The sequence below is a fragment of the Anopheles gambiae genome, chromosome 2 (genome assembly GCF_943734735.2).
Source record: "Anopheles gambiae chromosome 2, idAnoGambNW_F1_1, whole genome shotgun sequence".
Taxonomy (NCBI): domain Eukaryota; kingdom Metazoa; phylum Arthropoda; class Insecta; order Diptera; family Culicidae; genus Anopheles; species Anopheles gambiae.
This window is the reverse complement of record NC_064601.1, coordinates 74,017,401-74,041,782: the sequence shown is the minus strand read 5'-3', so window position 1 is coordinate 74,041,782 and position 24,382 is coordinate 74,017,401. Positions and strand designations below refer to the sequence as shown.

At 36.9% G+C, this 24,382-nt stretch overlaps 1 protein-coding gene across 1 annotated transcript; it reads left to right on the top strand.

Moving 5' to 3' along the window:
* The first annotated feature begins 2,546 nt into the window (after positions 1-2,546).
* On the top strand, positions 2,547-11,767 carry LOC1275697 (carbonic anhydrase 1). Its single transcript, XM_314980.5, has 3 exons — positions 2,547-2,775; positions 4,200-4,274; positions 10,778-11,767. The coding sequence occupies exons 1-3, from the start codon at positions 2,745-2,747 to the stop codon at positions 11,599-11,601; spliced, it is 930 nt and encodes a 309-aa protein (XP_314980.4). The 5' UTR covers positions 2,547-2,744; the 3' UTR covers positions 11,602-11,767.
* Positions 11,768-24,382: the final 12,615 nt, after the last annotated feature.

Sequence of the window (24,382 nt, the reverse complement as noted above, 5' to 3'; positions counted from 1 at the left end):
TATTAAAAGCATGCTTCCTATCAGTTAGAGTTGCTCATAGCATAGTTCCCAGAATGTCCATATTCAATCTCGGTCTTTGCGCCTCCATCTTCCACTATTTGAATCAATGCGACCTACAGCTGCTGGTCTGGATGATATTAGATTGCGTGCAGGGCAATTATTTAATTTGTTCGGCCATTTGTTTAATCATCATCTCTCCTTAGCAGCATTCTGCACAAATTTCAGAGTTAATATTTACACATGTCGACACGTTATGTAATCAATTATTAAGGTCTGCTGTTAAGATATTACAGAAATGATGATGATGAAATAAATAAATAAATAAATAAGAACCTGATTTCTACCCGCTTTGTCTTACACGTGGGCGGTCAATGCTTAGATGCGGTGATTCAAGGTTTCTCAAGCCTGCTCAAAATCGTAACAAATTTTTTGGAACACGTAAATCCATTGTTAACATTCTACATACAATTCGAATTCGTGTAAACTCTTTTGAAATTTGTAACACTAGTTTGTGAACCCATAAAATACTATCACGAATCTGGTAATTGTATATTGGCCAACAGAACAAAAACCCCGTATCGAATCAATCTATTGCATAACTTGTTTTTTTTTTATTCAGGAGGAACGGTCCAATTGTATAACCTGTTAAGCAATATACAAATCCATTTCATATCCAGTGTGAGAGTTGTCATGAGTGAAGTGAAGTAATTAGAAGAACACGCTATTGCAACGCCTCCACCTCAACGATTTTTTTCTTTTTCTTCCCATTCTTTTTACCACTCTAGAACGATCACAACGGTAAAAATCGCAGTCTGTACACAGGCGGAATTGTGAACTTTGGTGAGGGAATTTGGTGCGCATGAGACCACTCAAAAATCCCAAGCTGGGCTTCTATTTTGAAGCCGATGCGTTTGAAAGATCAGCCAGTTTTCCCAAGCGCGAGAGGGTTTTCTAAGGCACTTTAATGCTGGAACCGAAATTGTAAGCATCTCTTATAGTGATGACCGGTCCATGATTCCGTCAACTGTGCAATGATATAAGCCTACATTGAAAAATAGAGGCACGATTATAAAACAAAACTATCAGTTTTGAATTGGCCAATTAGTTTTGAATTGGAACCCGCGCAGCCTTCACAATTAATTTAATGTTGTTGAAATTTTCAGATTCAACATTACAACGGCTTACAAAACCCTGTATTTATCTCGAAGTTGAATTAAAAGCTGCTACACTCACTGCAGCGCTCAATCGAGTGAACTTGATAGAATTATATAAAATGAAAATAAAATGAGGTGGTGTTCGTAAAAAGCGGCCAACTCCATATTATATTTTTTTTTTCGGAGGGGAAACGAAAGGAACCAGAAGGGACTAGCCAAAATACCAACCTGTGAAATAACATACATGTGACAATTAGTGTAAACAAGAATGTTGACAGACTAGTAGCGACATCTATTGGCGAGTAGCTAGAATATCAGAGTAATGCAGATTGCATACTCTTTCGCCAACAGTAGTAAGGATAGAGATTCACTTTTTTTGGTATCACTTTTTGTTGAACGCTAGGATTTATATTTGAGAATTTTTACAGTGCCCTAATTAGTTGTAGAAAGATATGAAGATATGAGCGATTTGTGTTGGTGTTGGGTGTTTAATTAATTATTCGTTTTGAATGTGTGAAGTTAAGTAAAGGTAAGTATGATCGATCTAAAATAAATGTTATCTTCTACCCCATGGCTGACTTTATAGTGAATGAATTTTATTTAGAAAGTGAAGTAATTAAAGTTTGTGTGTGTGTGTGTGTGTGTGTGTGTGTTTTTTTTTTATTTTTGCTAGCTGTTAAATGTTAGGTAAGTCTTTGGGCTTTTATTTTTATTTTTTAACAATGTCGGCAAAACCCACTTTTTATTAAAGCAAATTATTAAATTCCTTATTGTTTTTACACACCCTAACATTGCATTTCTTACGATTGTATTTCAATTGTTTATTTTTAGTCTTTTCGTACCTGCTAAATATAATTAACCTTTGGAATTAAATTACAAAAAAACTAATTAAAGTAAAATTAAAATGATTGAACATTAATAAATAATTGTCCATTAATTATTTACTAAAATAATCAACAACAAATTAACCAAATGGAAAATTTAAAGAAAAATAATAAAAAAAGCTAGTGAATAAGTATGAAAAAAAAAAAATGTTTTTTTTTTATATACTCAACAGAGTATATAAAACGTCCTCGAATGTCGAACAGGTCTCACTTCCTAGCTGAATTCATTTATCTATTTTATGTTAATCAATTGTCAACCATCAGTATCAGCTAAAAAAATGCATCCGACTACTATAGCTGCTGCAATCTGAACATCTTTGTGACAGTGCATAGAATTATCAATAATTTACCCGACTGCACGCGCACTACATTATGCGCGCGAGAGGAAGGAACAATACTTGACGCAACATAAATGAGGAGGGTGAACATGACGTTGTGTGAACACAGGTTGAAAGCCGCTAATCGACATTACGTAGCCAAAGTCCGACGTCATTCTTAGTGAGCAGCGTTGTGTTATCGTAGACAGACTGGGGATTCTGTTGCTACCGATGGTAGAGAATGGTTGCTGCATAAAGTCGAGCGCCAGCAACAATAGCGGTCACTTTTGAACGAGCCGACTGTGTGAAATATAAGTCCTCGATGAACGAGCCCGAGTGATTTTGCTTATTCCGTAAAGGTTCTGTGCAGTGTTCAAACTAAGTTAACAATGAAAAGTTTCACTTTATTAATCTGCTATGGTAAGTTATAATAAATACGTAAATAAATAATAGTAATAAATAATTTACATTGCCTAATTGAATGCGCAAGACCTTAATTAGTAGTATCCAGTGAAAGGTGTTTAAGTGCTAATTAGTATCAATAAACAATTTAGCCCCAGTTGTTTATTTAACGTGTGCATTTTGCCTTTAGTTTCAACATGATGAAATTATGAGGTTTTCATAATTAAATTGTATGACAATTGTTAATATATGGCAACTTGTATCACTTTGAAATCATAATAGTTTTCTTTCAAGTAAATGATAATTCCCAGTGTAAATGGTTATAGTTTTGAACAAGTGGAAACGATGTTTGATGGGAATTACTGAGTAGACTTCCTTTTCCAAAGAGAAAAGATGCCTCGTGAATTGAAATCAAAGATGATAAGTAAGAAATCAAAAATGATTAACTTATTCCGTTGCTGTGGATGGGGTATATATGTCCATGTAACCAAGGCCAATTCATACTAAATCAGCTGACTAGTACGGGAAACTGTCCATAAATAATCAACTAACAAATTGATGGCGTTGCAATAGTGATGGATTGGCTTAAGATAATTGATAAGACATACCATCTGCCGAAAAAATAACGTTCCTTTCACTACCTTTCCTGGACGTGTGAGCTTCGATTTGATTGCTTTTGTTTCAGTATGTTTTTAATAAGCATGATAAGCATGATTCGCTATTGATAAGCAAACTATTCCGGTATAGACAATTATTGTAAAAGTTATCAATCATATTCAGCAATATTATTTGATTCTCGGCCATTGATTGTTTATGAACGATTGGTAGTGATCAATTGCATTTGTGACACTCCACATTTCATACAACATTTATTGATGTAGGTCTGCTGTACGAAATAGAGATATATGGATAAGGCAGTGGTTCTTTACAAATGTAGATAGTATATTTAAACCAATCAATTGTGTCAAATTGATAATAATGATGTTAATTTGTTTAGCTTGTTGTTCGTTCAACTGAATAGATTTCGTGAGGGGCTTGAAGTTAATGATTTCAATTTAAAATTTTTAAATTATTGTTCTCTCAACCAAGTGATGCTTGAGGCTCGCGTGAGCAATACAAGCGGCAAACAAAGCATCGAACAGTAATGAAAGATGCAAATAATCCAAATTACGAAATTCATCAACTCCTAAAAAAGCAATCGCATTATCACAATGTATGCATATTTGATTTTATTTGGAAGTATTTAAAGGTTTAATTATAGAAGAAAAAATATTAGCTTTTTTAATATTTTGTTGGTATGTTTTGACTTTTAAATATTATTTTAATAGTGGATAACAGGGACAACGGGGTCTGTTTAATACAGAACATAATTAGATTCAATACTATAGATAAATTATGCTTATAAATTAGGACTTTTTTATTGTGGCATTTTAATTTCTTAGCTCTGTTCGTGCTTCATGCTGCTCGTGGCGATGAATGGAATTATCCTACACCTGGGACAAATGGTGTCATGAGTGGTAAGTATGATGCTGAAAAACAAAACTATGCGATGTACGGGACTCTTTATCAGAAATTTCACTGCCTTTAGGTATTTATTACAATACATTTCGCACAAAACAAATGCTATTACCGACACAAGTACAAAGGCATCCGCGTGGTAACGTTAATTTGCTAATCGTTTAACATGGTATTCTAAGCGAGTGGGTTGATATAGCATCATGAAACTCTGTTCTAAAATATATGATTAGTTAGGATGTACTACATTTTAGCACCTCGCTTGTATTGTTTTATTCGACGGTACTATCACATCATTCATGTGTCTTTTTGTTCATGGGGGGGGGGGGGGAATTTTTCTTGTATTAAATACATTATCTTGGTACAGTCACGTCGTACGACCTAGCAACATGCCCCGTCATGGTCATGAACCCCGTGTGGACCGTGCGCTAGGTAAATCAATTTAGCATGTTTTCGAATGTGTCCTACATATCAATCGAACCTAACAGGAGACACTTGGCACGATAGGAAAGCAGCAGATTCATCCTTCGAATAGAGAAGCCGGATCGCATAGTGTGTAAATTTCCCTTAGAATGATTCAAATTTATTGCTCCATGGTGACGGATCGTAAATGGTTAGGTCAGGGATTGATTAAGTACGGCCAGATAGCCAAACCAAAATGACTTGCGAGAACATTTTGCTATCTTATTTACAATAATCCAAAAGAGTATCATGTGAATAAAACACTCGACTACACTTTTTCTGATAATCAATAACCCAATTGACGAATTACCTGAATTGCAGATCTTAGGCATAAATTAAAAACGCGTCAAATACAAACAGCTGCATATTATGGTGCCATTTATTATTCGAAATATTACATCACCGTTAACACAATAACATCTGTCCTGGTGAAGTCAGCATGGCGTAACCCATGGTATTAGATGAATATAAATTTTGAAATTAATTGTGCTTCTTTAGAACACTGATCCCTAAAAAGACAAGGATTCAAAGATCCTTTGGAAATGGTTGCTTGAATGATTTTTATATGAATTCACTTCTAGCCATTGAAACATTCTGCAATGAATGGCTTGACTGAATTGACTACATAATATAAAAACTGTCTACATTAAATTTAAGAGGGTTTTATTAAATTATTGATGACACCTTGTCCCCAGCTTCTTCAAAAAGTGTATATTCCCTTTGTTAGGCATTCATGATAACGGTGTGTTGACAAGACAAGATGTGAACACGCGATCAAGGTTAGGAGTGAGCTTGCTGTATTGATCGATAACAGATTAAACAGATTGCTGATAAAATGTCGCACTAGAAACTATTAAACCATATTAAGAAGCAATAACTGCTCGTGCGCGTACGGGTTTGATTTTTGAAATTGGAGATTTTTGATATAAAATAACGTTGCCTCTAAATCGTGAAGTAAAACCGCAATAAATATAACACAAATGAACTAGTAACCGCTGACATTGTTTGGTCATTATAATTAAAAGTAATACAAACAATAATACCATAAATCAAAAGTAAACGAGCATCGTTGCAAACGTACCTGATAACCACCGCTACTGATAAAGTATGTGCGTTGAAAGGTTACGTCAAATAATAATTATTTGAGTATTTCAAACAATTGTGGCGTTTGCTTTGCAAAATGAAAGACCAAATACCATGAAGGATGGGAGCTGGAAGGAAAATGTAATAGACGAGTGGCACCTTATCAATCCATGTCTTCAACCTTGCCTGGATGGAACCATGCTTAAGTTGGGCTCATTGCTCTCGGTCAATAGCAGCTGCACTTGATAGTTACGGCCTTGACACTACTGTACGAGCTAATTATCATTCCCTGGAGAGCTGAACCCTGAACATTTCAGGGTATTTCCGATATGTCTGTTTCTACAATGCTGACGTACGCGACGAAGATAAAAATAATACTTTTGACGCCAAATGTGTATTTCGGTATCCACGTTAAAATTTGCAAATTTGCACCGCAGCACTGATTGCCGTTAGCTGACCGTATTTTTTCTACAGTTGTCAATCATTGCCTCAAACTGACACATTCTTTGTTTATTTTCGTTGAGCGCTATCGGAATTTACACTTTGCGCCAGCGTTAATTGACAGGAGACGATTAGGAAATCTAACTTGCAAGTCGAAAAAATAAACAAAAGCAAAATAAGCCAAAAGCGTAACTTGAAACTTCTGTCTTGATCATCTTACGCGTCAGAAAAAAAAACAAAAGAAAAAAAACAAAAATGGATTGATTATACAAAAAGCAACCATCCAGCGAATAAGAAACCATGAGCTAAGAAAGTGAAAATCATTCAGTTTTCAGCTTTTACTGAGTTCTATTTACTCTCACTTTCCCTTGTCTTATTTTAGCTTCGAACAACTACACTTTGACCATCTGTGACTTATAACAAATTGACTGGCACACCATGCGCCATGCAGAGGTGACTGACACCTAAGTTTTCACTTATATTATATTCGTCTACTAGCTCTGTAGCAAAACCGTGCGGCAGCCGTAATGAATGCTTGACAGTGAGCAAACATTACTTCCATGCCGCTTTGCTCGGTCCTTGACACTGACCGAGGTGTAGCATAGTGCCCCATTGATCGATGTTGAAATGCATCATCTGAACGGTGCATGCATTATTATTTCTATGGATTTGTAAAATCAACGATAGAGATTTGGTTGATCTTAATCCAACCTATAAGACATAAATGTATGTAGTTAACAAAATAAAACACATCGCTTACAACTGGAAACATCCTGTTGAGGACGTTAAAATAGGAGCAGTTGGGTAATTCTGACCGAACATTTCGAAAAATAGGTTAAATATTCCATGAATGGGCGGTCCCGTGGTGCAGTCGTCAGCTCGAACAACTCAATAACATGCCCGTCATGGGTTCAAGTCGTAGAATGGACCGTCCCTCCGTAGCAATGATTGACTATCCGGCTGCGTGGTAATGAATTATGTCTAGAAAGCCTGTATAGGCCAGCATGTCCGCGTAGGACGTTACGCCAAATAGAAGAAGAAGATTTGATAAATAATTGCTATCCATATATAATTTTATCAACAAGTATGGAATATTTTGATACCACTAAAAATATAATTGCATTTGAGGAGCATGAATTGTAAAAGCAACCAAGATTTTTTTTTTTGTTGGAGTTTGTTTATCATATCTTCTTCTTCTTTTTGGCTCAACAAACGTTGTCGATCAAGGGCTGCCTGTACCACTACTTGTGGGCTTGGCTTTCAGTGACTTATTGATCCCCCATAGCAGGATAGTCAGTCCTACGTATGGCGGCACGGTCCATTTGGGGCTTGAATCCATACCCGTCATGGGTATGACGCAAGCCGTTGTTAAGTCGTACGAGTTGGCTCGAACCGGTTCATCATATCAGGTATCGGTAATTTTGCGAGACACTGCACTACAAAAACGAAAAAAATAAATACCCAAAGCAAAAAGATCTGACCGTTTCTATACAACAAGTCCTTTGGTTGCGTTTTCTAATGATCATTACTGCCAATCTACAACTTTTAAACGCACTCCTGACGTGCTTTTCGGATTGCGTAAAGAGAGGCGGTTCCCGTGGTACAGATATCAATTCGCACGACTTGACCGTCCACTGTTGGATTCGACGAGAGCACATTTGAGGAAAAAGTAGTGCATAATGCATATTGAAATAATATACATAACATTTTATACTGTAATGTGATGAGCGTACAACTGTACCTCGAGTACCGTCGCGGTAGGTCAGTTTTTACTGATATGAGCCGAGGTGGAATAAAACTTCGATCGAGCGGACTTTTCGACACTTGATCGTCCAGGCGATCATAGAAACCCAGAAGGGGTTTCCTTTACTGGAGTTTAGAAGCCTTACCTTGGGAAGGGGGACATAACTAAACTCTTGAAATAAGTTGAAAGGCGAAGTTTTTTTTTTAAAAGCAGCGTAACGTCCTATCTTGACAGTCCGAACGAATCTGGCCTGCCGCGGTCGGAATTGGTTTTATTTATACTCAATAAGTTTCGTACAATTGGTTTTGGAGTGTGTTTTTGTCCTAATTAAAGGTTATTGATATGAGGTGCAATTTATACATTGTATCGGAGTGAGGTGTCTGTCATTATGTGCCTATGCTGCGCTTTGCTTTTTTGTGTTTTTACGAAGGTTCTGGAAAGTATAAACTGTTATAGCTAAAGACCGGGAGCGTTCGTCGATCTTTGCCTACACTGCGCTTTTAGCAATAAGTTGCTATGCGTTCTCGGTTCACCTAGTTTGCTTGCAGTTACGCCTGATTTGCTTAATATGCGTCTTTGGGATGTTTTCAAGAAGTGTGTCACAATTGTTTTTATATAAACGGTGGGGCCTGAATTCTTCCGGTTGCTTTGTTATGGTATGATCTGATTTGCTGAGTGTGTTATAATGAATGTGTTGCAATAGTGTGGTTTGGCTTTCCGAGGTGCGTTACAATGAGTTTATAGTTGATAGTGTGGTTTATAATAAGTTCTGTTTAGCAGATATGCCAAAATATATTGGATTTTTTATGGATCAAATTAAAACTAAACACATATTTTAAAACATGTGTTTATGAAGAATTTCTGCTTGTCTATTAATATTCAATTGAATTAATCCAGTCACCCAAGCCGGGAATTTGGAGCATACCTGGAGGTTTTTGAATAGACGCTTTCAGAGCGTCGACACTGGTGTGAGATTTACCACAGGTCTGAACATTTGCTCATATGTAGGAATTGAGGGGGTTATAGTCTGGGCTGCTAGGAGGCTATACATATTTTAATTAATAAATTATGTTATCCTTACACCTCTCTCGAGTCTTTTAAGAGGTATGCCAGGGCGCTCGGTCTTGTTGAATTGTGCCTTGTAACTTGTTTGTGACTTCTTGTTGAAATTGAAGCTCATCGACAATCTTTTCTGATCCAAGGTAGGATCTTCTTCATCAAAATACCCAAATAGATATCAATATTCACCCTCAACCCCTCTTTGATGAAAACCGGTGGCATTTTGAACCCATTACAAGCAACTGATCCGAAAAGCTTCTGTGAAAAAATAAACCTATCGTTGCGTGAATTTGAAACAAGATGAATGGTGGCACGTTTCTCATAACACAACACACAACTCAACAATAGGATGCTTCTTTTTGAAAATGTTCAACAGAACCTTCGACCGTTCTAGTCGCAGAGCTTTGATCCGGTTTGTTATTTGGAGGTGTCTTACTCATGGTACGCGTGACACCTTTTGTTGATGAAGAACGCAACACGTAACTAAACATTCTTATTATAACTAATTATACAAAAATTGGCAAAAGTTCGATCCGGCAGGTTCAGAAACATTCAGACAAGTTTTTGTCACGGATTCAAAACGCTTTCAAAAAGAAACCCGAAAAAGATTCAATAGTAAATATTAAATAACCTCATGTACAGATGCAGGTAAACCTCGAGATAGGCGCATTCGGAGACACGCGATTTTCTGTATTTCTCAGTTCTTTGAGCAATTCGTACTGATGTGACACATCAATTGCGCAATGCAAAGAAAATTATATTTTTTCATGTTGATCGAATTTTAAAATCATTTAAAACGAGTCACATTGTACTCTTCACTTAGAATCATATCAAATAATAAATTTAGTAGCTTAAACTTAACCCAAGGTAAACTTACACGAAAATAAGCTATATTTTGACAGAAAACCTCGGAAATCGACATATGTGGAAATACGCGATACGCGATATAAGATACGCGAGTTCTTCTCGGTCCCAATAATATATAATTCTTGTCCGCCAATGATGGCTACACAATATATCCTAAACTTTTATATATTTATGTCGCGCAGACCTTCACTAATAGTAAAAATGGATGTGTGGAAATCAACTCCTGCGTAGAATAAATTATAACTGCGTGCCATTGGTGATATCAACTCATTTGCCACATAAAGGGACGATGAACGAGGACTAGAGCGAAGAGCGTATATGTTCACTTTGCTTTATAGACGAAGTGCGTCAATTTCTCCTTTTAGCAGTTTAGCTCCACGATTATTTAGCCGATTTATTAGCCGAATTATCACTCTAAAGGTCGGGGGACACTGTCCGTACTCGCTAGTGTAATTTCGATTTTCACTAGCGCATCTGGCGGCGGCTGACCGAACCTTTTTTTGGTCGTCAAGGGAATGGTCGTGCCGGATCTCAAATTTAAGTTATTTTTCATCGTTTTTTGATGCGAAAGCGGCTGAAATACTTGCACAACATATTTATCTATCAATTACAAAGCTGTTCCAGTCTGGTTAAAGTAAAATACATGGAAAACTAACGTATTTTCTGGAGCGGCTCCAAATTGTTTGGCAAAATGCTTCTACCAGCCGCCGTCAGATGCGCTAGTGAAAATCAAAATTACACTAGCGAGTACGGACAGTGTCCCCCGGCTTTAAGCACATTTCTTTTTTTTTTTAAGTCTTGTATTATTAAAAACATATTATTATTTTTTTTTAAATACTATCTTTTCAGAACCAGAACGATGGGGCGGTCAATGTGACAATGGTCGACGTCAGTCACCTATCGACCTAACAATAGCAGCTGCGGTTCGTGGCCAGTTCGCTCCGTTATTTTTCAGCAATTACATGCTGCCACTTAAACAACCCCGCGTAACAAATACCGGTCACTCAATTCAGATAAACAATCGAGATTCTGCCATTACAATGCAAGGAGGTGGATTAGGTGGACGATTTGTGCTTGATCAAATGCATTTTCACTGGGGCTCTGAGCACACTTTAGACGACACACGCTACGGGCTCGAACTTCACTTAGTGCACCATGATACTCGTTATGCGTCACTAGAAGACGCTGTACAAGCGCGTAACGGAGTAGCCGTACTTGGAGTATTGTTTCATGTGGGTAGCCAGCCAAACATGCACATTGATACTATTCTGGACACAGCAACAGAAATTCAGAACGAGGTTGGAAAAGAAGCACTCCTGAGAGGAAAACTTTCCCCGTACAACTTATTGCCATCTAACCGTACTTCATTTTATCGATACGAAGGCTCACTCACTACACCGGCCTGCGCTGAATCAGTTATTTGGACTGTGTTTACCGAAAGTATTTCTGTGTCACTTGAACAGGTAGAAAGGTTTAAAGCTATTCATGATCAAACCGGTCGGGAATTAGTGAACAATTTCCGGTCTGTACAACCATTGAACACGCGAGCGCTAGTTTATGCGACTGAGTGGGATCAACAAGGAAACAATTTTGCAACAAAAATGACTTCAAATGTTGTGTTTCTGGGAGCGATAGTACTACTAGTCATTACATCCAGATTAAGTTACCACTGAAAAAATGAAATCCAAAGAATTTACCAAAAGCAATATAATTATACAGTTTAAACGCTTTAATGGTTTTAAGCAGCTCAAAAATGGCTTACCATTGCAGATCGACGGACGATCGATTTGAAATACATAAAAGTTGAACTTTCATTTGATAATTAAAATTTCAATCGTCTATGCTGGTGTTAATTGTGTTTCAAATCAAAACATGTTATGGCATGAAAATATCACAAAATAAATAATTTTAGGTTGAATGAATATACTACTGAAGGTAAATACACGTTTTATCATGGCACTAGCACAGCAGTAGCAGTATTCCTACAAAAACTCTAATGATGAGTTTTATTCGTCCCAACCAAAAGCAGATTTTTCATTATTCATTTTCTCCTTTCCAAGTATTGGTTTTATGCAATTCACTTGTGCAAGGATGTTCATGTTACCATTGTAGGTTTCCTCCAAACTGTCAGGCACTACGCGGATAGGTCACAAATACTTTAATAAGGAAAGAACGACGGATTCGGCTTCTATAGCAAAGCAAATTATATCGAGCAAAAAAACACATATAATACATAATTCTGAATTCATATTGGGCGATACCACTCAATATAAATACACATTAAAAATTAATAAAAAAAATTGAAAAAGTGTTCGTATTATTCCAAACTTCCATATTCTCTTATCGAGGTTACATGATGTCATCTTTCATATCGTATTTAGGATAAATTTGTCTTGAAAATGAATTGTAAGTACAAGATGAACATTTCTAGAATTACTATATTTACGAGTACGAAAGGGTAAACGTATATGTTGTGGTGGTATGGCTCTAAAATATGCTCGATACGATAATTTGCGAGTTATTTAATTTATGTATGCTATTGTGAAAAGATCTTTGATCGTTTACAAAGCGTTAAAACATCGTTCCGTCACAATCGTTTGAATTTCATCACGAAACTCATATTTTTGTTAACGCTGTAAATGACCACATAACAACGCAATTATTATTTTCAACACAACTTTTATCAAATGTACCATAGTATTGATTGACACCGTATTGACACCGAATTTATTGATTTATTTTACTTCTTATATTGGGTGTACAACTTAAAAACCGGATTTTTTTTAGCGAAATTTTATGCTTTATTGTCGAAAAATCTATATTTTATTCAAAGTATTGCCCATCAGAAGTGGGCGTTGCAATTGCGTTGCTTCAGTGACTGAAGGCCTAGCAGCGCACTGCGACCGTCATAATCTCCTTGGACACTCTATATCTTACACACGCCTTACATCTTACATGATTGATTACACCATACCTTCGTTTGATATACCCACAGTAGAAAAGTGTCTCAAAAACCTTAAACCATCTATAGCTCCTGGCATCGCGAGTTTCATTATCAGTAAATGTTATCAGTCCCTGGCACCTGTATTAACAAACATATACAACACGTCACTGAGTTCCGGTATTTTCCCACGCTTATGGAAGTCCTCGTGGATGGTACCAATATTTAAAAAATGGGATCGCTCATGTGCTTCAAACTGTCGCGGTAATACATCACTTCGTGCGGTATCAAAAGCTTTTGAGCTTCTGCTTTACGGTTCTATGCCCTCCGCTACATAGAATTACATTATGGATAACCAACACGGGTTCGCACCCAAACGTGTATCATTGACGAACCTCACTGAATTCGTTAGTTTCTGCAAACGTAACCTCGACTCCGGCGGTCAAGTGGATGTCATTTACACAGATCTCAAAGCAGATTTCGACCTCATCTCACACGACATTTTAATCGCCAATTGGCAGAAGTTAAAATTTTCGGAACAAATAGTTAAGTGGCTGCATTCCTACCTCACAGAACGCTCATACAAAATCAAGAAACCCGACCCGACTCGAACTCGCTGGACCACCGTGTCGGAGTCGCTTATGCTTACTTGCACCTACCGGAGTCGTTGCAACTACTGAACCTACTTGTACCTTTCGGGTCGACACAGACTCCGGGACGCCTGCGGATGGCGGAGGTTCAGGTTGACTCGCCCATCACTAGTAAGTATTATGGTAACGCCACAACTAAATATTAAGATTTTTACCGAAGAAATATTAAGATGTATATTAAGATATTAATGTTTTTCTTTTAATAAAATCATTGTTTTTGTTAAACTACAAATTATAATTTGTAAAACAGCCGGTTATGTGTCCAGAATCAATTTTAAATATTTTACTTAATGTATTTACAATCCATATCCAAACGCTGTGAACCCTCTCTTATTCGACACCTCTCCAATGTGAGAAACCCCTCTTATTTGAATATTTTTAAAATTCCCTTCATTTTCTGTACATTTTTGCCCCTCTTATTTGGAAAACCTCTGAAATCTGTATCCCTCTTATTTGTGCATGACGTTGCCATGGTGCGCTTCTCTAATCTGCAATTTTATGCGTGGTTTCCCATAGCGACGGTCACATGTCCTAGCATTTCAATATTCTCTAATTTGGACATCAGTCTGTTCTGAGCGAGCCAGCCATTTTATTTGTTTTTATCAAGAGGGAATCAATTTGAAGTGAACCTTTTTACTTTTGTAACTTGAAACTAAGATGAACTCCAAGCACACATTTTTAACACTAAACAAACGCTTACAAATAATTGCGGAAAAGGAAAATGGCAAAAGTTTTGCTGAACTTAGCCAATTCTTCGGCGTTTCACGCACTACTGTAAGCTGAATTGTGAAGAAAAAAGAAGCTCCTTTAAAACTGCAAAAATGGTACGAGACTAGACACAAAAAGAGCCAGCCGATTCCGGAATGAAAAATTAGAAAAAGCCGTGCAAATATTTGTACAAGAAGTCCGCAACAACAACATTACTCTGTTTGGCGAAATTGTCAAAATGAAATGTACGGAATTCGCAAAAAAATGGATCGTTTTCGACAATGTACAGTCAGTCCAAAAAGTATTCGTCTAGCAGAAATATTTTACAGAAAAAGGCGAATTATGGCCGCAATACGTATGGGGCGATAAAAGCAATGTTGAGGTTTGATAAAGGGACCATCAATATACACGTACTGCTATAAAATAACCATTTAAATAGTGCAATAGCAACCAAAATACATAAAAAACTAAAAAAAAGTCGTTTGAAGGACGTGCAAAAAGTATTCGTCTATGCAGCTTTTTACTCATTTACGCTGGCCAAACACTATGTAGACATGGATTAATTTTATTACTATCAATCTACTGGTGACTTCTTTCTAAATTAATGCATTTCTGCTGTTTCAATTGCACTTCGAGCGGTCAGAGAGGCACTAAAGGCGGGGGAGTTAAAGGAATGGAGCATGAAGGCGAAAATCGTATCTTAATCCCGTGCTTAACCAACCCTATCCATTTCTAAAGGCTACAAAATTTGTGGGAGGCCTCGTTCCTTCATTTGATCAGAGTTTGGCCATTTTTCTGACACTAATAGTGTGACAAACTGCCATGTTAGCAGCCATCCTTGACGGTTAATCTAACGAAAGAAGCGGTTTAATGTCCAACAAATTAAATTTTACCAAGGAATCAGTGCAATTTGTGATGGCCAATAAGATCAGGAAAAGAGATGGGTCACATTTGTTTGATGGGTCATGCTGTATTTCATCGTAGCTGGTCATGTAATAGCTTAAATTAGTGAGTTGTTACAAACATGTTTTGTTCGAATAATACCATACACAGAATGTGGCCAAATCTGTTAAGGTGCATCAGATAATTCATGAATTTATTTCAAATTAGGCTCTGCTAACATATTAAAACATGTTTAAATCGCCAAGGTCATACGGCCGACGTCTACCATAGCGAAAACAGTCTACTAAGATGCAGCAGCAAAATCTCGTGTAACGGTAGCACCATGATATTATGATACTAGGACTCAGTGAGGAAAGGTGAGCTAGAAAAATGATTCAAATTGATAGGAGACGAGATGGAAAAACATATTCAAGCAGTTTTTAAGTACTTTGAGTGCCAGTTCTGAGAAATTGTACTTAAAAAATACCACATGTTTCAAGAACAGTCGAGCTCGAGAACATACAGAGCATTGTCATTTGCCCAAAACACCAAACCAGCTGAAACCAAACTGATGAAAATGATTTAGTAGACTCTCAATATGATATCAGTTGCCATTTTTTCAATGGAACTTGGCCACGTAGTCCAGAAATGCAATATTTCTACCAGAGAAGTCTTGTAGGATGAGTGGATCAAAAATACGCAGTTTTAAATGTTCAAATGAGTTCTTGCGTTGTGCAAGTAGTCACCAATAGTCATAAATGCAATAAGAAACAAGATCAGGACATTTTTTGATACCATAACTTTTGTTTTCATACGTATATTACGCCAAAAGTCTGATAGACGAACACTTTTTGCATATCAATCAAATGACTTTTTTTAGTTTTTTAAAATATTTAGTTGTTATTGCACTATTTTAATGCTTATTTTTAGCAGTACGTGTGTATAGATAGTCTCTTTATCAAACCCCATGATTACTTTTACCACCCAATGCCTATTGCGGCCATAATTCGCATTTTTCTGCAAAATATTCATCTAGACGAATACTTTTTGGACTGACTGTAGCTAATTCTGGATGGCTAACTTGTTTCTTCAAACGGAGCATTTTAACTTTTAAAAGAAATTGTGGAGAAAGTGCTGCTGTAGACATGAACATAACGAGTGATTGCCAAACTAATATTTTGCCAACACTTATTCGTCAATACGAACCTCGTGATATTTTTAATGCAGATGAAGCCGGGCTATTTTTTAAATGTCTTCCAAGCAAAACATACGCTTACAAGACGGAAAAATGCCATGGAACAAAATATTCAAAGCAAATATTATCCATATTGTGTGCTACGAATATGGACGGCAGTGAAAAGCTACCCTTGCTAGTTATTAGCAAAAGCCGAAAACCAAGGTGTATGCAAAACTGCCATTCATTACCAATTTTATATGAAAGCAATTCAAAAGCGTGGATGACCACAGCTATATTTGAGAAATGGTTGTTGGAGTTGGATGAATAATTTGAAGAACAGAAGAGGCATGTCATTTTATTCATAGATAATTGCCCAGCTCACCCAAAGAACATTCAAGATAGGTAGGATTTCATTAGGCTAGAATATTTTCCACCGAATACAACATCTGTTTTCTAGCCATTGGACTTGGGTGTGATCAAAAATTTTAAACACTACTACCGATATAATTTAGTCAGAAAGCGATTGCAAGAATTAGAAGAGGAAAAAGTAAGCATTTAAATATTTGTAGTGAGTTAATGTAACCAATTTTTCCTTATTTTTTCAGAGTCCATCAGAAGTAACTGTTTTGGAAGCAAGCAGGATTGTGTCAAACGTATGGATAGTAGACGTTAAGCCGGAGACAATCGAGCATTGTTTTAGAAAAGCCTGATTTGTGGCATTCAATTAAAATGAAGTGACCCTTGAAGATCACCAATATATTGATCATGATTTGGAAACAGATATGTGTTTAGAAAAGGCTATAATGGAACTGGATCCTAATTGTTGTGCAATCGATTATCTAAACATCGACGAACCTTTAGTTTGCTACGAAATGCTGACGATTTGCATTTTCTTCTTCTTCTCTGCTGTGGGAGGTTATTACTCGGTTCGGTATGAGAATCCAGCTTCCTGGGCCTTCATCATACTATTCCGCGTAATGAATGAGTTTTTCCAACCTCAACTTATTTAGGATCGGCTACTTAGGCCATATATCCCTTTTCTTTGTTTTTTTTTCTCTATATATTATGAATGAGGATTCGGAGCTTCCGGTTCCCTAAGTTTGACAGATTGAATGCCATAGACACTACGATCTAAACAAACCAGTTCAAAGCCAGGAGTATTCGATTTTTTTTAAAGGGTATTCTGTTTTTCTTCACGAAGTCTATAACTAGCATTAAGGTTTTTATATCTTTTTTTTCATGCTGCGATGAAGTTCGGTTAATTTATCTAAAAATCATGATTAAAATGATTAAAAATGATTAATGATTAAAAATCATATCTCTTTCTGCAGAGTATTTCTGGCAGTTGAATACTTTGTGTGTTCCGGTGGCTAGTTTGTGGCATGTGTTGCCTGTGCCGTTATCTTTTAACTTCATTTTGTGTAGCCAAAAGTTGCTGTAGTCGTGCCCGGCGATAAGCCTGTTTAGTATTTTTATGTCTTTTGGTGGGATTTTTAGCTTGTAGTGCCACATTTTTTTGTTTAGTGTGGTTTGATACCTATAGAATTTTTTCCCTTTTGTTGTGCTCATTACTGTGTACCAACGGTTTGCTTCGGTTTGGGCTTTTATTTGGAATGCCCATATGGCGTCGCTTACTCTAATTTTGTTCTTTATTGTAGATTGTTGTTTTGTGCCCTCCTTGGCTAGCTTGTCGGCTTTTTCGTTGCCGTTTATACCCACATGACTAGGGATCCATTGGATTTTTCATTGGGTTAATTCTAGGTTGAATAATATTCTATTGATGATTTCATCTACGTATAATTCTTCTCTAGAAGTCTCTAAAATCATATATGACGCATTGCTATCTGTGAAGATTGTGCAGTTTTTTTTTAATTTTTCTTTATTGCTATTTGTAACGCTGTGTCTATTGCGTATAGTTCCGTGGTGCAGATTGATACCGAGTGTTCTATTTTTTTGATATCGTGATAATTTCTCTCGGGTTTATCTCTATGTATATACCTATACCACAGAGGTTTTCTATTTTGCTCCCATCCGTGTATATTTTTGTGCCCTGTTGTTTGTTTATAATCTCTAGACTTTTTTGTCTTAACATAGTTGCGTCTTGGTTTTTTTTTGTAGTCATTAATGGAGGGGCAGAGGCGGATTTATCCATCTCGGAGCCCTAAGCGGGGGATAGAATTGGGGCTCATAGTTTCCTTAAAAGTCCAGAAAATTTTATCGCATTTTTATGAATATCTCGTTACGAATACCAAATATGTCATCCTGATTTCGTTAGGGATAAATTTTCTTCTGTCGTTTTTTATGGCAGTTAGTTAATTATTTTTATAGCATCTTTTTTCTTCTTGTTTTTGGCACAACAACCGCTGGCGGTCAAGGCCTGACTGTACCGACTAGTGAAGTGGGCTTGGCTTTCAGTGACTTAATTGTTACCATAGCAGGATAGTCAGTCCTACGTATGGGGGCACGGTCTATTCGGGACTTGAACCCATGACGGGCATGTTGTTAAGTCGTTCGAGTTGACGACTGTACCACCAGACCGGCCCTTTATAGCATCTATAGTCTTCGTGTAATCAAGCTAACATATTTTGCATAATTTTAGGATGTGCATCAACGTTGTTTCTGGTATTGCAAAAATCAAAGCTATATTAAATACTAGCTATAGTAGTGTTACTAGTGTTTAGAGTAAAGAAGCATTTCATTCTCTGTAGTAGTTTTTCAACACAAGTACGCATTAGATAGTTTTTCTAAGCTAAGAGTCTTTTATATTGAAATGAATCAATGAACAATGAACTGATAAATTGTAGCTGTTAAAACTCCAGACTTTCCGAATTTCAGTACTGATCTAGGCATATCTAGATAAATGTATAACTGGAAAACCTGACAAAAAATCTGAATTTTACTTATTTATACTTTTGTATTTTCAGAGCAGAGTTTGCAATTTGTTTGCTCATTCATGTACATGAGCAGTGAAAGCCACTACACAAAGCTTGTGTGATTTTCTGTTTCACAGATAGCGGAAGTTGGGGCAAGTGTGCCATACGGGGCAAGAGTGCCACCAAGCATTTTTCCTTAACAACTTTAGTTTAATGATCAATTGTGTATACAGTTGGTTGCTTTCCAATGACTAGGTATACTGAGCCGAATTTCATATAGATCAATCGATATTTCTCATTGTTTTGAACTGATTTATGTTGAGTTTCAAAATTGAGCAGAATATTATAATTTTAGAATCCAACCAAATAAGCTCTCAAAAATGATGCGTACAATTAACCGAGAAAATTTTTACACCACCGTTTAGCTGAGAAAACGTGAAATTTTTTGTGGGGTTAGTTGAAAAAAACTTTCTTTTAATCACTGAAAAATTCAATTTCAAATAAGCTACAACTTTTGGGGCAAAAGAGCCATCTCTATTTGGGGCAAGTGTGCCACCATCTTTCAGAGGCGCGAGCTGTCAAAAATGTAAACATTGTTGTAGCGTGCTGCGGAATGGTGCGCTTTTACGAACGGATTCTACTCCGGAAAAAACAGACTAGCAGCAACCCAAATTGTGGAACAGTTGGTGGTCAAAAAGGGTTCATTGGTGACTCAAGACATGTAGGAATACATACACTAGTGTTACAAACGTAATAATTTCCAATTATCTAAGAAATACGCTTATTTTAACCAGGTGGCCGTCTTGCCCCATACGACTGGCACTCTTGCCCCATAGCCCAAAAAACAACGTCTTTTGTTTGCACTTTTTTCAAGCGAAACTCATTTATAAGTGAGGAAATAGATGTAAAATAGTTATGAGATTTAAATCGGCTTTTTAAAAACACGTTTTAGTGAGTTATAACTTGAAATGCTTAAGGTGGCACACTTGCCCCAAATTCCGCTACATAAAACATGTGCCTGAAATTCAAGCGTGCGACAATGATTATCCTGCAATTGCGTATTTGTAGTCTTTTCCTCCTTGCAATCGAGACCGTTTAGGAAGTTCTTAAAAAATATAAATTAATCGTCCCAGGAGCTTCTTTATGTCTTATTGTCAGGAGAGGATTTATTCTTTTTATGCAAGAGTGCAAAAGTATGTAATATTTGTTTTGGCCTTCAAAAATTATCTCCAAAGTTCGTAACAACTTTTAATTGCTATAAACGTTATCAACGCATTCCACACTGTCCTATGTACTACTTTGAGAATGATTTAGTTTTCCGTTAATTTGTGCATTATTAACAAAAAATCAATCGCTTATAAAAGTGAACTAACACCGTTTAAAAAGTTTAGCTCGGAGCCCCCTTCAGGCCGGGGTCCCCCGCGGACGCTCAGTCCGCTTATAGGAAAATCCGCCACTGTGGAGGGGATGGTAGGGTTGATAATAGTTTGAAATGGGCTATTTTTTGAATTATTAAATTCATATCGGGCTATTTTGTCGTATATGTTTCTGTTTATGATGTATGTTTTTTCTTGAGTAGTGAATTTTCTGCGTGGCGTGTTTTGGTGGTTTATTAGAGATTTTGTGTTGAATGTTGTATGTGCTATTGCTTTAGCGAGTTGTTTTTCGATTAAAAATGTGGTTCTTATGTGGAATGGGGTTTCTGCCGCTATTGCGTGGAGTGTGTTACTTTGCATAATACTTGCATAATACTTGTGAAGTTCCTCCAGAAATTTTCCACCACTGCTACAATGTGCAACGTTTTTATTTATGAAAACATATAAAATTCCTTACTACTTACTACTTACTACCTTAGAAAAATTCATAACTACCTATTTAACCACTTTTTTCTTATCCTAGAAGTGCTTTACATGAATTCATATTGGTTCATTAATTACCATAAAATGAATTTCAATACTTGTTGATTTTAATAAGCTTTTACTTTTTTTTCTGTATTATTTTAGTAATGATTTAAAACACACCAACCTAAGGTTATAATTACATCATTTAAACAATTATAATTAGACAACAGTCGCATATTTCGACGGTAAAATTATTATTTGGTCCTATTCTAATTTTTTTACTATTTTGACGACAACGAAATCAATTATTTCAAATAATAATAATAAGCAATCCCATAGGAGATTTGGATATATATATATATATATATATATATATATATATATATATATATATATATATATATATATATATATATATATATATATATATATATATATATATATATATATACATTTTTTTTCATGATAAAATTGCCATTGCCATGAAGAAACTCTCTAATTTGAAAACTCCTCTTATTTGCCGGTCCTGATGACTCTCAAATAAGAGAGGATTAACTGTACATAATTTAATATTACAATATTAATTTAATTTACTTACAATGTATTATATACTGAGGGCCCTACCATGTTTTTTGTAATAACTATGAAAATACCATATTAATAAAGTTTTTTTTATTTCAGAATATAATAACCTGTTCTACACCTTTTCAGGACATTTTTTTTTAATAAAGTGATGTGATAGTTTCAATTATTTAGAAATGTTCCTCAAAAGAGATGTGAAGTAGCCTTCGCGTAAAAATAGATTTCTGTTATTTTTTTTTCGATATTTCTTTTAGGCTATGATTCAGTTTCGATTAGTAATCATCTGAACATAATTGTCACCGACAGAAATGAACTAGGTGGATTCTAAAAATAGAAATGAACTAATTAGGATTAAGACTAGAACTAGGATGAATTCGGAAGTAGGATGAACTATAGCATAGGATTAGATAGGAAAGGCCACGCCCACTTTATAGATTAGGACAGCTAGTGCGATTAGTAGTTTAAGTAGTGTTAGTAATTAGGATGCGCGCGTAAAGTGCGTGGGCATAGAAGTCACATTAAAATAAGGGTGGGGGTATTCATCATAAGGACATAGGGCGTAAGGAAACTAGGATTAGAAAAATTAGGATTAGGCATCGCTAGAGTAAGATAGCGGCGTAGAACGGCTACGCCGAATTGAATGAATAAAGTCAGTTCCGTTCTTCCCTAAGAACAGTGTAGCGTTTACTTACTCCGCTTGCATACGGGGTTGCGATTCCGTCACTGCAGACCTTTTATTGGGATAATTGCCCGGTTAAAGGTATGGTGGCTCCAGAGAGGAAGTAAACCTACACAGGAACTCAGAGTAGAGGATCCAGGAAGGACGATTCACTCGAAAACACGGTCGGGGTACAGCCAGAAAGGACGATTCCCTCGAAAGCCCAAGCCAGGGCAGGCCAGGAAGGACGATTTCCTCGAAAGCCCAGGCCAGGGCAGGCCAGGACGGACGAACTGTCCCCACGAAATCCCTCGCTTAAAAGCTCGGACTGAGCTAGGACGCAAAGAAAAGCAGCAGAAGTGTGTAAAAGTGCAGTGAATAAAGAAAACGTGTGAGGTGTCAGCAAAATCAGCAAAGCAGTGACGGAGAGTGATAAAAAAAAAATAAAAAAATAAAAATAAAAATAAAAATAAAAAAAAAACTGTTGCCGCAGTGTAGCAGTGAAGCAGTGAAGCAGTGACGGAGAGTGATTGAAACAGCAAGGCGAGACAGCATGCCTCAACAACAGCCGCAGCCGCAGCCGCAGCCCCAGCCGCCGCTGCCCCCGCAGCTGCCACAACAGCAGCCGCAGCAACAGCCGCAATAACAGGAACATATACAACTGCAGCTGCAGCAGTCACAACAACAGCAACAGCAGAGCGACGAGATGCAGACCAGCAAAACGACAAAAAAGGTTGTGAGTACTACAAACGTTTTAACTAGATCTAAGTCTACTAAGGGGTCCGACGTAGACCCATCAGAATTATATAATGTTATTGCGGAACTTAAAAGGGAGAACGAAGAATTAGTGCGGGTTAAAAGGGAGAAAGAAGAACTAGAGAAAAAACGGGCGTACGAAAGGGAAGAAGTTGAACGGTTAAAAAAAGAAAACGCGGAATTATTGCGTCAAGCCCAAGAAATGGAAGATTTCAGCTTAGGTGAGGAGGAGGAGGAAAATGTCACAACAAATCCTAACGCAAATATACCGAAAGCCGAACCGAGCCCGGATTTAATGGAGTTTATCAGGAGCATGGTACAAGTTTTAAGGGAACGAACCGCAAGTCCTCCTAGGCCCCAGACAATGGACTTGCCAGAATTTGATGGCAACTTCAGAACCTGGACGCGATTTAAAACTGTGTTTGATAAATTTAAACGCAAGGAAGATTTTTCAGCCTTGGAAATTCTAAGAGCCTTACAGAAAAGTTTGAAAGGGGAGGCAGCTGAAAGTGTCAGCGGAATGCTTTTCGATGAAGCTAACATAGAAGCTATCATGGAGCGCCTTGAAAATGAATATGGCAACCCAAATATAATTTACCAAACGCTCGTTAAAGACCTCATGAGCATAGATAACCCAAATATGGATAACCCTAAAACTTTTCTTAGCTTTATGCATACAATCGACAATATGATAGGAAGTATGACCACGTTGGGTCGAGCAGATTATTTGCATACTATGCTCATAGAAAACTTAGTGGGAAAACTACCAGTCGAACTAATGCGAAAATGGTATCAATACACTTTAAGTGAAAAAAGGGTTAGAACTTTAGGCGACCTTGCGGCATGGCTCAGACCCCAGGAGCAATTGGCAATCTTATTAAAAGCGGAGGGAGCAAAGGAAGCAGACCAACCGTCTTGCTCATATGCACAGCCCCAACAACGCGTAATTCAAGAGCCTGTCCAAAGGCAAAGAGAAAAATGTTTCATTTGTGGCCTTGGTCATAAATTAATTGATTGTCGTAGATTTCAATACATGCATGTTAATGAGCGTTGGAATGTCATAAAGCAAGGTAGAATATGTGCAAATTGCTGTAGCCAAACAAATCATGAATCGCGAACTTGCTACCTTCCACCACAGTGCAGAGAAAATAATTGCCACAAAAAACATCATACTCTGCTTCATAATTTTCGACCAAATACGCATACCGTTGAAAGATTAAATGTCCATAATCACAAACAATGTCTATTTCAAATATTGCCCATAACACTTAAACATAACGCGAAACAATTGAATACATTCGCATTTATCGATACGGGTTCTTCGGCTAGCTTGATTCTCAAGCAAACGAAGGAAGCGTTAGAGGCCACGGGTCCTAAGCTGCCTTT

Coding starts and splice junctions, on each gene's coding strand:
- LOC1275697 (XM_314980.5), top strand. CDS start 2,745: ATGAAAAGTTTCACTTTATTAATCTGCTATG. Junction 2,776..4,199: donor CACTTTATTAATCTGCTATG/GTAAGTTATAAT, acceptor TTAATTTCTTAG/CTCTGTTCGTGCTTCATGCT. Junction 4,275..10,777: donor GACAAATGGTGTCATGAGTG/GTAAGTATGATG, acceptor CTATCTTTTCAG/AACCAGAACGATGGGGCGGT.